Raw genomic sequence first — 14,113 nt, 5'->3', positions numbered from 1 at the left:
ATGAAGACATTCATTTTTAGGGGTCGACTTTCTTTGGATATAACAAACTCCTCAGAGACTTATAAGACCTCTGTACACTCACAAACACATTAGTCCCTTAACCTATAAGTCTTCAATACACCAAAATCACCAAGGGGCACTAGATGCACTTACAGCCGCCGACAACACCTCGCCCTCACCGGAGCTGAGCAAACATTGTTATAGTAGACAGTCGGAAAGTCGTCATGCTAAGGGCTCAATAGGACCAGCGCACCAGAACAGCAAACGCTGCCGATGAAGAGAAGCGTAGATTGGAAGGATCCAACCTCAAGACACACAAACACAAACAAACGAAGACCGAACTCAGGTAGGTCCACTGAAGATAAACGTCGATCGAATCCAGCAAGATCCGCCGGAGACAAATGTCCACACGCCCTCCGATGGCGCTGGACGCACCAGGAGAACTGGGCTAGGCGAAAAGAACCTTATTCCAACTCCAGGAGTCGTCGTCGTCTCGTCTTTCTGAGCAGAACGCAAACCCTAAACAGAATCAAAAGAACACTTAAAACTGAAGCAGGAGCTCTCCCACCGGCAAGGGTTGGTATCCCCCGCGCCTCCATGACCCTAAGGCCACAAGAGACGAGGCAGATTGGCAACAGTGCCGGTGGGAGGCAGGAAAACCCTAGACAAGGCACTCCTGTTGGAAAAGGAACCATGTTGCTCCTAATGTCCCGGATGTTTTTAACACCAAAAACGACACATTCCCATATGCTCTACTAGCAGGGACAGGAACGTGCGGTCTATGAGTATATATACACCCTATATGAAAATAGTAATTAAATAAAAATTCAACAAATTCTAAAAGTATTTTTAATAAACTTGACCTTCCATTGTGTTTGTAAAGAAAATTCCACGAAAAGACAAAAAAAACCTTGACTTCTTAAAAAATCGATAAAAATAGTGTGAGTAGTGATTTTTAATAGCAATATTTTTGTTTTTCCCTTAAAACCAACGCTGGTTTTTTATTCGTGAAAATTTATATACTAATGCAAATGAAAGGCAAGTTTATTCTAAAAAAAACTTCTAAACTTTTTTGAATTATTAATTGTTATTTTTCTATATCAGGTGTATATACACACCGGAACAAAAAGGCATTTCCCTAGTAGCAGATGGTTTCATAAGAGGAAAACAAATGAGCATTGTTTGAGTATACAAAGAAAGAAAGAAAAATCTCACATGTAGATGCACCGACTCCATGCACCACGCCACTCACTTTTTCTTTTTGAACGAAGGCTTGCGGAGAGCCTGGATTTGAATTAACAAAATCATCCACTGGCTAGAAATTACAAACACACACATACCACCTCGGCCAAACGATACAAGGAAACACTCTAAGAAGCTTACAACTTCATGGAGCGCACAAGCTCAAAAAAGCAGGAAAAACAACGCCCCCTCCCACTTGAGCCCAACCAATCCAATCCGACCCAACTTTTCAATCATCATTGCATGTAACACATGTCCCATTCGTTGAGTCTGACCAAGGAGAGTATGCGGAGAAGCAGAGATCTTAGCAGATCAGAGTACACTTTTCTTATTAGAGAGATCAAGGAGAGTATGTCCGAACTTAGTTCCTGTATTGCTCATATTATTCGCCGTACTTGGAATTCTTCTAGCTATGTGTTGACAGATTTTGATAGGTCTCAAGTTCGAACTGTTGTATGGCTTGGGTCCGGTCCGGAGGGTTGTTCTAAACATTGTCAAACATGATTGTAGCCCTTGATTGAGTAATACAAGAATTATTATTCTCCAAAAGAAAAGGAAAAAAAAACACATGTCCCATTTGTTGAGCTAGCAAGCAGACCCACCTCACTGATGTTTGAATGGATGTTATCGTTCAAGTGACATTTGTGATCTTCTGTATGCAAATATACAACAAACACATAACAATCGAGGTCGACATCTCGAGAGAGAGAGAGAAAGAGAGACTGTCATTTAATCTGCTCTCAGTCTTTCACTCCTACACTTTCTGTACGCCGTGACTCCGTCCAACAGCACGCCGCAAAAAAGAAAAACTCCATCCCAACAGCATAATATCAGAACGATGTGTCAGGGAGCTGCCGTAGAACTGAAGAACATGATCCAGCCTCCAGCCAAGCCGAGGTAGCCAGCACGCGGGCCTGACAAGCCGGATCCGTTCATACAGCAGAAAAAGGCCCACGCTGGCCCGCGCGTGGGGTCCGGTGACGTCACTCCGTGCCTGGCACACGAGTTTCAGGTGTCACGTTCCTCGTCTGACGGAGACCCCCTGCAACAGGTGGGGGGAAATAATCACTGGCTCACTTTTGGCGCACGTCGTCTGTTCGTCACATGGGTAGAAAAAGAGGAGTGGGCACACAGTGGTATAACGTACGGCCCGGCCAGGGATGAGATCATGACACTGACATATTCGAACAGGGGAATAGTCGCCGGGTAGTACACGCGGTGATGAACGATGCATCTTGCAGCAGGATGCAAGGCTTTAACTGATGCCTGTTTAACGCGGAACTCAGGTAAAATTACCGGGGATTTCAAGGGTTGCAAATATCTTCTAAATTGAGCTTTGTAGAGTATCATACACTCACTATCTAGGGACTAGTACTCCATTACGTGTTGGTATGATCAATCGTTTCACAGCGTCAGAACGAGACCTCTCTATTCGGTTAAGTGGGGGAAAAAAAGAGGGGATCGCTGTTTAGATCCCGTGGCGCAGGGCCAGGAGGAGTGCAAGTCACTTCGCATGCGCTGCTGCCGAAGTGAAGGATGGCAGCTGGGCACGGGGACCAGGAGAGGAGGGGAGCAACCGCGTGCGATGCGCAGACTGCGGCGAACTGTTGCCATGGGCCGGCCAGGGCCAGGGGGAGGAAAAGGAGCTCCTGTAGCTGCCGCTGCCGCTGATGGTGATCGATGGCGTGCACGCACTCATGGCGCGCCGTGGCAAGGCAATGGCAATGGCACACCACGGCACCTGCCCCTCCCTGCGTTGCGGTCACCTACTCGATCACTCACCTGCTAGCCGGCCGGCCGGCCGGGTGTGCCTTTTGCCCGGACATGGATCACACAGCGTCCTGCAACACGCCATCAGTCCGCAGCACACCCCCACTGTGCCTGCGCACTGCTCGCACGGGCACGCACACCTCACCTTGTTCATCGTCACCATTACTCTCCACTGTTTGCTCAACCGTAAACAACGAATCGGCTCGGTACCGTTGCGAAACGTACGCGCATGGTACGTTGTTTTGCGATGACTACTATTCATGAGCTAGCGGCAAGTAACTGCTTACGTGACCGTCAGCAAATTCCCCCTAGTTTCACCATGCTTAGAACATCTCTAGTAGACCTCGTATAACGCGCGAACCCGCATAATTCCGACAGGTATATAAGATCGGTCTAATTTTCTGGCCAGAACAGTGTCCATATAGTCGTCAGGCCCATAATTTTTTTTACCGCGGCCCGCAAACCTCACCCCCAAAAACGTATAACTACAGGTTTGCGGGGCAAATACGGCTCGAAACCCTATCCCCTCGCCGGCCGCAACCCCTCACATTTCTCGCCGTCGGTGAGCCCACTTCTGCCTCCAGCCGCCATGTGGGGCCGTATGTGGAGCTCCGATCGCAGCTCCGGCGGGGGCGGCGACCCCGAGCGCGAACGATGTGTCCGCGCAGACAGCGCGAGAAAGCGCGCGGCCAGGAAATGGGCCAACCAAGGCCTCGATCTGCCGGCATCTCCTCCGTCGCGAGACGGAGGAGTACGACCGCCGGCATGGGCAGACGCCCTCCTCGGCCGTGGGCTCTTCCTCCACCGTTGGCTCTTCCTCTTCCCGCGCGGCGTTTCTCCCCATGAAGAGGGAGTGGGCGGAGCTTGTCGTACGTCAAGCAGGAGCCGGAGGAGGTCGAGCTCGTTGCCGCCAAGCAGGAGCCGGAGGAGATCGCGCGTCGAGGCGTCGTCGGGCCCGAAGATTTCATCGCCGATGTCGACGCGGGCGCGGCTGCCATTTCGAACGGAGCTTGCGAGAGGAGAAGGAGCGCCGCCGCCACGACGAGGAGCTCGAAGACCTCCTTTTCAAGCAGGCGGTCGCGGCCAACCTCGCCGCGAAGGACAAGGACGACGAGTGGCAGCGCATCCGCGAGGAGCAGAGGGAGAAGTACGTCGACCTCGTCAGCTCCGATGAGGAGGACTAAGCTCCTCCACCGCGTCGGCCTCGCCACCGCGAGCTCGTCCGTTTTGGTAGCCGCCTCGAGCCCGCAGATCCCCACCCCCCCCTAGTAGTAGTAGTAGTAGAATGTATCTAGGATCATGTAGTATCTGATAAACTATGAATGATCAATGTGGTTGCAATTTCTCCCGCGGAAGTTTTTTTTTAATTATGCAGTTTTATATACGGGGTCTATTCTATAGCGTACGATTTCACCCTGCAAAATAGTTCCTTCTCGAACTATAAATGCGTTATGTGGGTTAAAATTATACAAGGTCTGTTAGAGATGCTCTTAGCTCTTTTTTTTGCGGAAACTGTTGATCTATTCATCTTCAATCATGACAGTACAACAAACATCAGAAATAATAAAAATTACATCCAGATTCATAGACCACCTAGCGACGACTACAAGCACTGAAGCGAGCCGAAGGCGTGCCGCCGTCATCGCCCCTTCCTCACCGGAGCCGGGCACAGCTTATTGTGGTAGACAGTCGGGAAATCGTTGTGATAAGGCCTCAGAACAGCAACCGCCGCCCATGAAGAGAATTTTAGATAGTAAGGATCCAACCTGAAGACGCATGAGCAAAGACTGCATCCGAGCGGATCCACCAAAGACTACCACCGACCAAATCTCGCGAGATCCACCGGAGACACACCTCCACACATCCACCGACAATACTAGACACACCATTGGGACAGAGGCTAGGCGGGGAGAACCTTATTTCATCTTCAAGAAGCCGCCGCCGTCTCGTCTTCTTGAGTCTTCTTAAGCAGAACATAAACTCTAACAAAAAACTTGAAGAAGCATCTGAAAATAGAACCCTCCCGCCGACAAGGACCGGGATCCACCGTGCACATATGACCCTAAAGCCACAGAAGACGTGGGAGATCAGCGGCGCCGCCGACGGGAGGCAGAAACCTAGCCACCTTTTCTTAGAGGATGAACAAAGGGAAGAGACCCAGATGCTTTTGATCCACTGCTCTTAGCTCTCTCTGTGTCTTCTTTCTCCTCGTCCCTGCTGACTGGACTGGAGGATACGTATCTTAGTAGTATTTTATACGATATCAGTATGATTCTACCAAACCATCTTCTGAATAATAATACAACCCTAAGCTGCCGATACTGATATGATTCAACAGTACGTTGCAGATACGATCATACAATTCCGAAATGATCTAGCCAGTACCCCGATACCGATATCGACAACCTTGTGACAGCATGTTGGCTCCGCAAGGGGAAATTAAAGGCATCTGAAAACGAAACATTTTTCCTTCTCTCATCCGTCACCTTCTTCGCCATCACGTCACTCTTTCAGTGCGCAAGGAGAGAGTCCAGCCCTGTTTAGATCGTCTGCTGGTCTGGACCTCACCTCACCCTTGCGTGTTCCCAATCCCACCGCACCACGAAGATCTGCTCAAAAGATCGCTGCAGCGGACGCAGATTCAGTTCAGTCAGGGGCGTCAGGGGGGTAGATATCTGGTGATACGGTGCATGAGATGCTACGGTGATACAAGACCATGTGGGGCGTTGGATCTGTACTGGAGGTACAGGATTGAGCAGACTCATTTGGCATTGCAATGTGCAAAAAAGACCCTGGTTTATTCCATAATTCAGCGACGAAGTGCATATCCCTCTGCTCTGTTTGCTTCTTCAGTTACGATTCGCACCGCCGCCGTTTAGGCCGTGTCTCCTACCGGCGCCGACCACCATGGTATGCCCCATACACTTTTGCTAGCCTAAATCCAGCGCAACCTTAGGGATCTCGCGCGCCTGTCGATTCCTTAGCTCAGATCCGGTCAGTTTCATGGGAGCCGAGACCGACCTGTCCTCGCCGTCGCTGGATCCGGGGATCCTAGGCAACGAAGATCAGCTAAGGGGCAGCGCCTCCTTTGTTTTACACATATGTGCCTTTTTCTCGTGTTTGATTTTTTTGATTTCGTAATACGCATCTGGGCCATTTGATTTTAGGACTGGATGTCCGCGATGCGAGAGTCGGTGTGGTTCGGTCTATTCCTAACCGAGTCACTCGAGTGGGATACCACGCCCCCGACGGCAGCCCTTGTTAGTTCACCCTCTAATAGTCTTGTGAATTGCTATCCACAATGTAGGCCTTAATGGTTGGAGATCTGCCACGATGTGGGTAAAATTATGAACTCAAGGCCAATTGTCGCAACTGTATGCGAACAAATGAAAAAATTATGCAAATGGGGCTACATCTAATGTTAGCTGTAGTTATGATAAATTGATGTCCCGTGATGCAATCTCAGCAGATGGTAAAGTTAGTTTGGAGCACATATATGCATTAGTATTTTAATCTTTGCAGAATTAGAACAATGCTTGCTACTCAGACCAAGTTCTTTTTCAGGTTACTGCATCTTGCTAATCAGGAAATCTAGCAGTGTTTAAAATGTTGGCTGCTGCTTCCTTTCCTAACCTTTCTAGCTGAATTGTATACATAATCTTTCTTATAGAGTGTCATATGATGTTTCTTACATATAATATTGTTTTTTACTTGTTACATATAGTAGTTGGAAACCACATGTACAGCCTAACGTTATTAGTCAAGCTGGTCATATGATCCAAATAAATGAGCATTTAGATATTTACCAAGTCATGTCGAGCGATTGACTAAATTCTAGCAGATGAGGCCCAATAAGGGTATCTCCAATGCTGAGTGCTTAACTAGGCGCTTATCGTGGGGGAAGAAAACTATTGCTTATCTAGGAGTGATGGTTTAATGTTGGAGATGCCCTAATGTTTGAATAACAGAAATGCAAGCAGACTTGTGGCAAGGCTGTGCCACCGAGTACTAGGAACTATTGCTCTGTAGGGGGGCAGATGTTCCAGTCAATGATGTGCATGCTTTCAGCATCGGGAAAACAACATTCATGTGTGGAATATGTTGGCTCCACGTATGGGTTGCCCCTCACATGACATGCAAAATTAACGACCAGATGGCTGGGCCTACAGATTCCGAAGCAGAAACATGATCATCTTGACATTAGGGGAATCATGTGTGTTAGCAGTTGGCATGAGTAATGTAATACTACAGGCAATATGTGCCTTTTGGTTTTAGGAGTAACACCCTGTTGAGTTTAGCACATCAGAACTATAATTGTTGTTACATATATGTGCAATTTCCTGGCCAGCTTGCATTGTGTTTTGTCAATCTCAAAGATCGTACTGCTGTTGTTTGCTTTACTAGACAACAACATGCTTTCTGAAGGCGTTACTAGTGTCGTGAAATCTCCTTTGTTTCGCCATGTCTTGTTCCTTATATTTGAGTTGAATAAAACCATCACGGTTAGTTTCACTTGTAGGATTTTATTTGCTTCGCTTAATATCTATTGTTGCCTGGTCTTGATGTTTATGGATGTATGTGGCAAAACGAGGAGGGATGTTTGGATGTATGTGGCAAAACGAGGAGGGATGTTTGTTCCACTGTATATTTCCTAATTGTAGCATTTGATGCATTTTGGGACTTAAATATTCAGTTGTAAGCACCCAGTCACTCAACATGTAGGTTACCAGACTGTACTGTAGTCCATGCTGGTCTTTAGAAAAATTCATCATGCATGCTGGTTTGAGAAACAGAGAACACATGCTTCTTTTGAGGGGGAAGATGCAAATATTACAGGGGCGCATGTGTAAATAGTTGACTGAATTGATCCAGTCCCTGTAGATCCAACGCCCCATGAAGTGCTGTAGCACCGTATCACTCAATGGATGGGAGCACAGGATATTTCCCCGTCAGGCAGCTGCACACACTCGCACCACTTCCTGGGACAGAAATTTAGGAGGCACGCACAGACGGGCAATGAATGCAGAATGGTGGTAGAAGCAGCTGTGCGCACCATGGTCCCAATACACGAATGCTCACATCTTATAATAAAATGAATTGAACAAGGGTAAACAATTGTGATTCGTGATTCTCTCTATAAAAACACAAAAGTATCCATGACAAAACGAGCTCAACTAATTTTGGAGGGTTTTATCACTCCAAAGTCCAAACCATGGGAACCATGCAGTGGAATCTTGAAATGAGTTTTCAATGTAAACAGGCGGCTGCTTAAAACAAGGATATAAATAGGCGGCAGTGCTAGATAAAACAGAAGCACACTGTAGATGCTCGCCAGCCCATCACCACAAAGTGTTAGATGCAAGAAACCATAGGTTCATGGCTCTTAAGCTAATGCAATCATAATGCTCTACATATTAGGTTGACATGACATTTTAGCCTTTTAACATAGCCTCAGTCTCCAAGAGGTAATGATATGTCAGCAAACAGCTAGGATGCTGGGTTTCTTTTTATGAATATATTTTCCATCCGAACGTTAACCCCATAAGGGGCAATTATCATTTCAAATGAAGGCATCTGGATACCCTTTGGTTTTGCAATATTAAAAGGTCCAAGATTGGCAATGCTTAATTGCACACTTCCCATGGTGGCATGTATATATTTGTGAATAGGGGGGAGTAACATGCCGCACTCAAGGCGCCTACTCCCACATCTGCATGAACTTGGCAAAACATGCATCGCCTCTTGGAAAGGAGCTGAGACCACAGGGATAACTAAACTAGGAGCATTAGCATGTGTCCCCTTATCTTGAGTTATCTTGTATTCAATTCCATGGGATACCAACTCATTCATGTGCATGGAGAAACCAAACCTGCATTATCAAAAGATTGGGCAGGTGAGCTGCATCATTGAGTTAAGAAAAAAGGACCAGCAGCGTGGCTCCCTCGTCCCTATTCATGGTCATGTTTAAGTATGATACACTTGGTCAAAATTCACAAGTGCATGCACTACACCAATGTGTTTGGCATATGACTGACATTATTGTAGTTACCATGCCACTCCTTGACAAACACATAGTAAAATCAAGTTGCAACTTGCAGGTACTTACGTATATATGATTGCAGTTCGTTCTTGATTCTTGGCCAAAGTCTAGACATGCAGTCGACAGGAGAACATTAACTGTCTATGGTATACTAGTCCATTACTGCACACCCAACTTTTGATTCTTCTAAAAGAAAAGGAAATCGTATCAATCAAGCATCTATTAAATTCCACTAGACATATCATGCGTGCGCATAATGCGCGTATTACCAGTTTTCCCAAAACAAAATAGTGAGCGCTTAATCCAATTCTGCGTAGCACCACACCTAGAGCTAAACATAGGGCTTGTAGTTTAACCAGGTCAATCCATGCGATTAAGTATATATAATCATGTAGCCGCTGAGACTCGATTTTCTTTACTGCATAGTTTTGTGCATGCACGCAGAAAACTACATAATATATAATTTTCTGGGAATTTGTATAAAATAGGAGCAAGTATAAGGGCTGCGAGTTGTAGACACTGATAACGCAAATACACCATAGTGGAGACTAACTGGGGACAAAAATCTTATCACCTGATTCACAGTCCGTTGGGAACTGGAGAAGGGTGCACGATCTCTGTGCAGGTCCAGTTCTCATCCCGGCGTTTGGGAACTTGAAGCACCATCACCATGAACGCTGAACAGAAAGCAGAAGAGGCAATGACAAGGACACGTGAGATTATGATCACGTACATGTATACCCCCCATTATTCTGGGGCAGGATTAACAGAAAGCAGGGGCAGGAGTAAAGATAATGAAATGAACAGGAGGGTGATTTGTTTAGATCTGTTAAATCATTGCCATGATTAGATTCTTGACAGTACACCCTAACATAAAAATGACCTCTCTGGTTCCTCCAAAGTTTGGCAAACTGAATAACAGTTAACATAAGCATGCATGCATTAGTCAGCACACAATGCATCTAGCCATAACAGCTTCCCCCAAAACCATGTGACGGAATGCCTGTCTCCAAAGAAGCAAGCAAAGCGACATCGCGGATTTTGTCCCTGATATTTTATGGAATCTGATACAGATCTGCCATTATAGATTTATAAAAGAAAGAAAAAAACAGATCACCCAATGTCCTGTGATTCCAATCCTTTAGCAACCATAGGTGCTCCCCAAACGCCCAATGTTTATTAGGACACAAGAAATTAAATCATTTCATTCAACCAAAACCCCCCCTTCTGTACCCTCAAGAGAGGCAGGTTATCATGGCCTCCTGGACCGTTGCAGGTACTGTAGCGCATATACTGGATTGTAGTAGCACTATGACAGCACGCACCAGCGAAGCGGGTTTAGTTTGTTGGACTGAATTTATTTTACTAGAAGTTGGACTGAACTTTCAGAAACAGAGTTTGAGTTTTAGAAGATACACAATCGTGTCAACCTTAGAAAATGCTAAACTTGCGAGATTAATAAGCAGGACGAAATTTTAGAAGACACACAATCGTGTCATCTACCTTAGAAAATGCTAAACTTGCGAGATTAATAAGTAGGACGAAATAATTGGTCTCTCAATCGCACATCAATTGTCCACTCCTCCCTACTTGCCCACTGCCCAGCCATGAACTCGGTTGATTTATTTATGACACGAGTTGTCCTGCACCAAATGGAAATAACACCAGTACTACCTTACAGTTAAATTGAAGCCATTGTGTAAGAATCCAGCCAAAACCAGCACCTTGCTTGCAAGTCCTTCTGCTCGGTTAGGTTGTCAGCCAGGCATTCAATTACACAGACCTGGCAGGACTCTTGATTGTGTTGAATCTGAGATGGAAAAATAAAAATGTCTGGTGCTAGTACCACATGATAGCGCATGATACTTAAATCCCACGGTCCATACGCCCTCAAATGTCACATCCGGCGAGGCCAGGCAGTACCAAGACGGACCTGAACAAGTAATTGCCTACCAGCTATTCCAAGCGGACCACAGGTGGTATAAACCATAAATTTCTGCCAAATTATCAACCCATCTCTTCCAGCTAATCCATCATGTCGGTCAATTACTACTACTGCATGTTATTCAGTTGAAAGTGCATGGTAGAATGGACTCCTATTGGCAATCGACTGCCAGAGCCAGGTAAAAATGGGAGGCTAGATACTTGGAAATAGAATGGGAAAGCTGGAATATATTCCTTGGTTAGAGGAAATGGGAAGCTAATGACAGTGGTTACTCACACATAGCCTCCAACCACCAAGGCACATGGAAGCAGTGGTAGGGCCTACTCTATTCTACTCCACCTCTTGGATGGCTGTGATTAGGCCACAATGGCGAGGCACCAACTTTGAAGCACCACCACCTGATCATTCCTCATCAGCACCTAGCTACACACCGAAACTACATATTCTAACCTCAGCATCGGCAGCAGCTACACACTGAAAGAAACCACACATAAATATATTCTAACCCCAGCAACTTTGAAGCCCTTCACTTTGATTCTTCCTGTCTACCTAGGTTTAAAAATACTATGCTCCCTCCAAGATCAAAATGCACTGAGCTGAGCTGATGAGCCCTCATGTACCAGAGAAAATATTAATTCGTCACATGGGCACCCCCAAAGCTCCCTCCCCTTGGTAGGCTATAAATGCCTGCCCATGACATCTGCATGGTTCTCTACACCACACACCATCACCACTGCTAGCTACTCCTACTCGATCGATCGTCCCAGCTTTTGCCACAGACAACAAGAGCCTAACACGTTTTCCACCCAGCAGCAGCAGCAGCTAGGATGGCCATGAATCCTCTCTCCCAGGAGCACCCCAATGCATGGCCATGGGGCGTGGCCATGTACACGAACCTGCACTACCAGCAGTACCACTACGAGAAGGAGCACCTGTTTGAGAAGGCCCTCACGCCCAGCGATGTAGGCAAGCTCAACAGGCTGGTGATCCCCAAGCAGCACGCCGAGAGGTGCTTCCCTCTTGGCGGCGACTCTGGGGAGAAGGGCCTGCTCCTCTCCTTCGACGACGAGGCCGGCAAGCCATGGCGGTTCCGGTACTCGTACTGGACGAGCAGCCAGAGCTACGTGCTCACCAAGGGCTGGAGCCGGTACGTCAAGGAGAAGCATCTGGAAGCCGGCGACGTCGTGCACTTCGAGAGGGTGCGCGGCCTCGGCACCGGCGACCGTCTCTTCATCGGCTGCAGGCGTCGCGGCGACGTCAGTGCACCAACGGCAGTGGCACCACCGCCTGCCGTGCATGTCGTGCCAGCGTCTGGTCAGAGTCCCAGGGAGCAGCAGCAGCACCAGCAGCCATGGAGCCCGATGTGCTACAGCACATCCACCTCATACCCTACTAGCCCGGCCACCTCCCACGCCTACCGTCGCTCAGCAGAGCACGATCACAGCGACATGCATCATGCAGGTAAGGTTAAGACTGCATGAACTGAGGAACAAAACAAGACACGTTACCATTTCATACCTCTAACGCCATTTCTGGTGAATGAACAATCGCAGGAGAATCCCAGTGGGACGCAGACACCAGGAGCTGCAGCCCAGCCTCGGCACCGACACGCCGGCTCAGGCTGTTCGGCGTGAACCTCGACTGCGCGCCAGAGCCAGAGGCAGAAGCCGTGCCCGCGACGCCGGCGATGTACGGCTACGTGCACCAGAGCCCCTACGCCGCCGTGTCTCCAGTTCCCAGCAACTGGTCAGTACTGAAACATCAATGAGTTGAATCATCACTGATCGCGACAAGTAGCCACATATAATTCTGAAAATTGACCAATCAAGAACTTTTGACATGACAGGGGCAGTTCATGAAGAAGATGACGAGGAGATCTGATGCCATGCCTTTCTTTGCATGAGCTGAACAACCAGCGGTGGAACAAGTTTACTACCACCACCAGCAGCAGCCTACTACTGCTGCTATGCACCAAGTGACAGGTTTGAATTGACCCGTGGAAGGAAAAGAGAGGAAGTGGGGAGATCCCTTGTTCCCCAGTCAATCTTCCATCCACCCATCCATCCATCCATTCATCGCCCCTTTTCTTTTTCTTCTTTTCCCCCCTTTTTGTCTTCCAGAAACACCATTTGATGTACGGCGGCAGGCATGGGTTAGGGGAGGATTCAGGAAAAAGAGAGGGGGAGAGAGCTAGACAGAGAGACAGACTTGTGTATGTATGTGTCATGTCTGTAAGTGAGTGCTTCAGTGGGGGCCAAGAAGAACCTCTGAAGCTGATGTATCCTCTCCTGCCTGCTCAAGAAACATCCCCATTGGGATTTTGTTCTCTCCCCTCTCTTTTCTGTACAGTTCTACTGTGGTAGAGCTCATGCAATCAATTGGTGGTGGTGTAACTGCTTTCACTTTTGCAATCAATAGGCTCAATGCTTTCACTCCCAACTAGAGGTGCAAGGATTAAGTAGCAATGTATTCTGTTACTTTAAATCTTTTGCCTCCGCTTCAAAAAAAGGCCCTGTTAGGAATAAGCGAATAAGGGATATTTTTCATGTCCATGCCGGGCATGAACTGATTCATGTGAATAGATGGAAAGATAGCCACTCTAACAATTTCATGAAAGGAAAATTTAGCAAATGCCCAACATTAAAAAATGATGTACTAGCATAAATGATGCCCACATCTGCGGATTTTCCCTTATCTTAATATTTAGTGGTCGGTCTCAACCTTTTTGTTCCCTCGGGGAGGAAAAGTTCAACAAAAGATGAATGTGCAAGTGGGCTCAGTTTCCCCTAATAGGATACTGAAACAAAAGGCTGGCTAAGCTGATGGTCTAACAGGCACCAAGTCCAGACACAAAAGGCCGCTAAACTCCAATAACCAGCATGATTCCTCACAAACATGTACCAAAAGAAAATTAGAGCTATGTCTCCAGCTTTGTTGCCTATGTAAACAAACCAGCATGAGACAAACAACATGTTATTGTTATGACCAGTCAATGTTACAAAGCAGATGCTGAAGGAACATGAGCTAAACTGACTTGGTGATACCTGCTCTTCAAGTCTTAGCAGAGGGCAAGCCGTCGCCAGCCATAAAAGATTAGCCGTACTGCCAGCTTGCAA

The 14,113-nt window shown here is 47.1% G+C and overlaps 1 protein-coding gene and 1 long non-coding RNA gene across 2 annotated transcripts; one reads left to right on the top strand and one right to left on the bottom strand.

Annotated features, from left to right (window-relative positions):
- Window positions 1-8,543: 8,543 nt before the first annotated feature.
- Window positions 8,544-12,621, bottom strand: LOC119286319. The gene is made up of 3 exons (XR_005140384.1): window positions 12,516-12,621; window positions 9,627-9,729; window positions 8,544-8,881 (listed from the first exon to the last, which is right to left on the bottom strand). It is a non-coding gene; the product is annotated as an uncharacterized LOC119286319 (long non-coding RNA).
- On the top strand, window positions 11,604-13,323 carry LOC119286318 (B3 domain-containing protein Os11g0156000-like). The gene is made up of 3 exons (XM_037565693.1): window positions 11,604-12,458; window positions 12,551-12,743; window positions 12,844-13,323. The coding sequence occupies exons 1-3, from the start codon at window positions 11,825-11,827 to the stop codon at window positions 12,854-12,856; spliced, it is 840 nt and encodes a 279-aa protein (XP_037421590.1). The 5' UTR covers window positions 11,604-11,824; the 3' UTR covers window positions 12,857-13,323.
- The last annotated feature ends 790 nt before the right edge of the window (window positions 13,324-14,113 follow it).

The sequence above is a fragment of the Triticum dicoccoides genome, chromosome 4A (genome assembly GCF_002162155.2).
Source record: "Triticum dicoccoides isolate Atlit2015 ecotype Zavitan chromosome 4A, WEW_v2.0, whole genome shotgun sequence".
NCBI classification, from domain to species: Eukaryota; Viridiplantae; Streptophyta; class Magnoliopsida; order Poales; family Poaceae; genus Triticum; species Triticum dicoccoides.
This window is presented reverse-complemented; position numbering and strand designations above follow the sequence as displayed.

Coding starts and splice junctions, on each gene's coding strand:
- LOC119286318 (XM_037565693.1), top strand. CDS start 11,825: ATGGCCATGAATCCTCTCTCCCAGGAGCACCCCAATGCATGGCCATGG. Junction 12,459..12,550: donor CAGCGACATGCATCATGCAG/GTAAGGTTAAGA, acceptor GAACAATCGCAG/GAGAATCCCAGTGGGACGCA.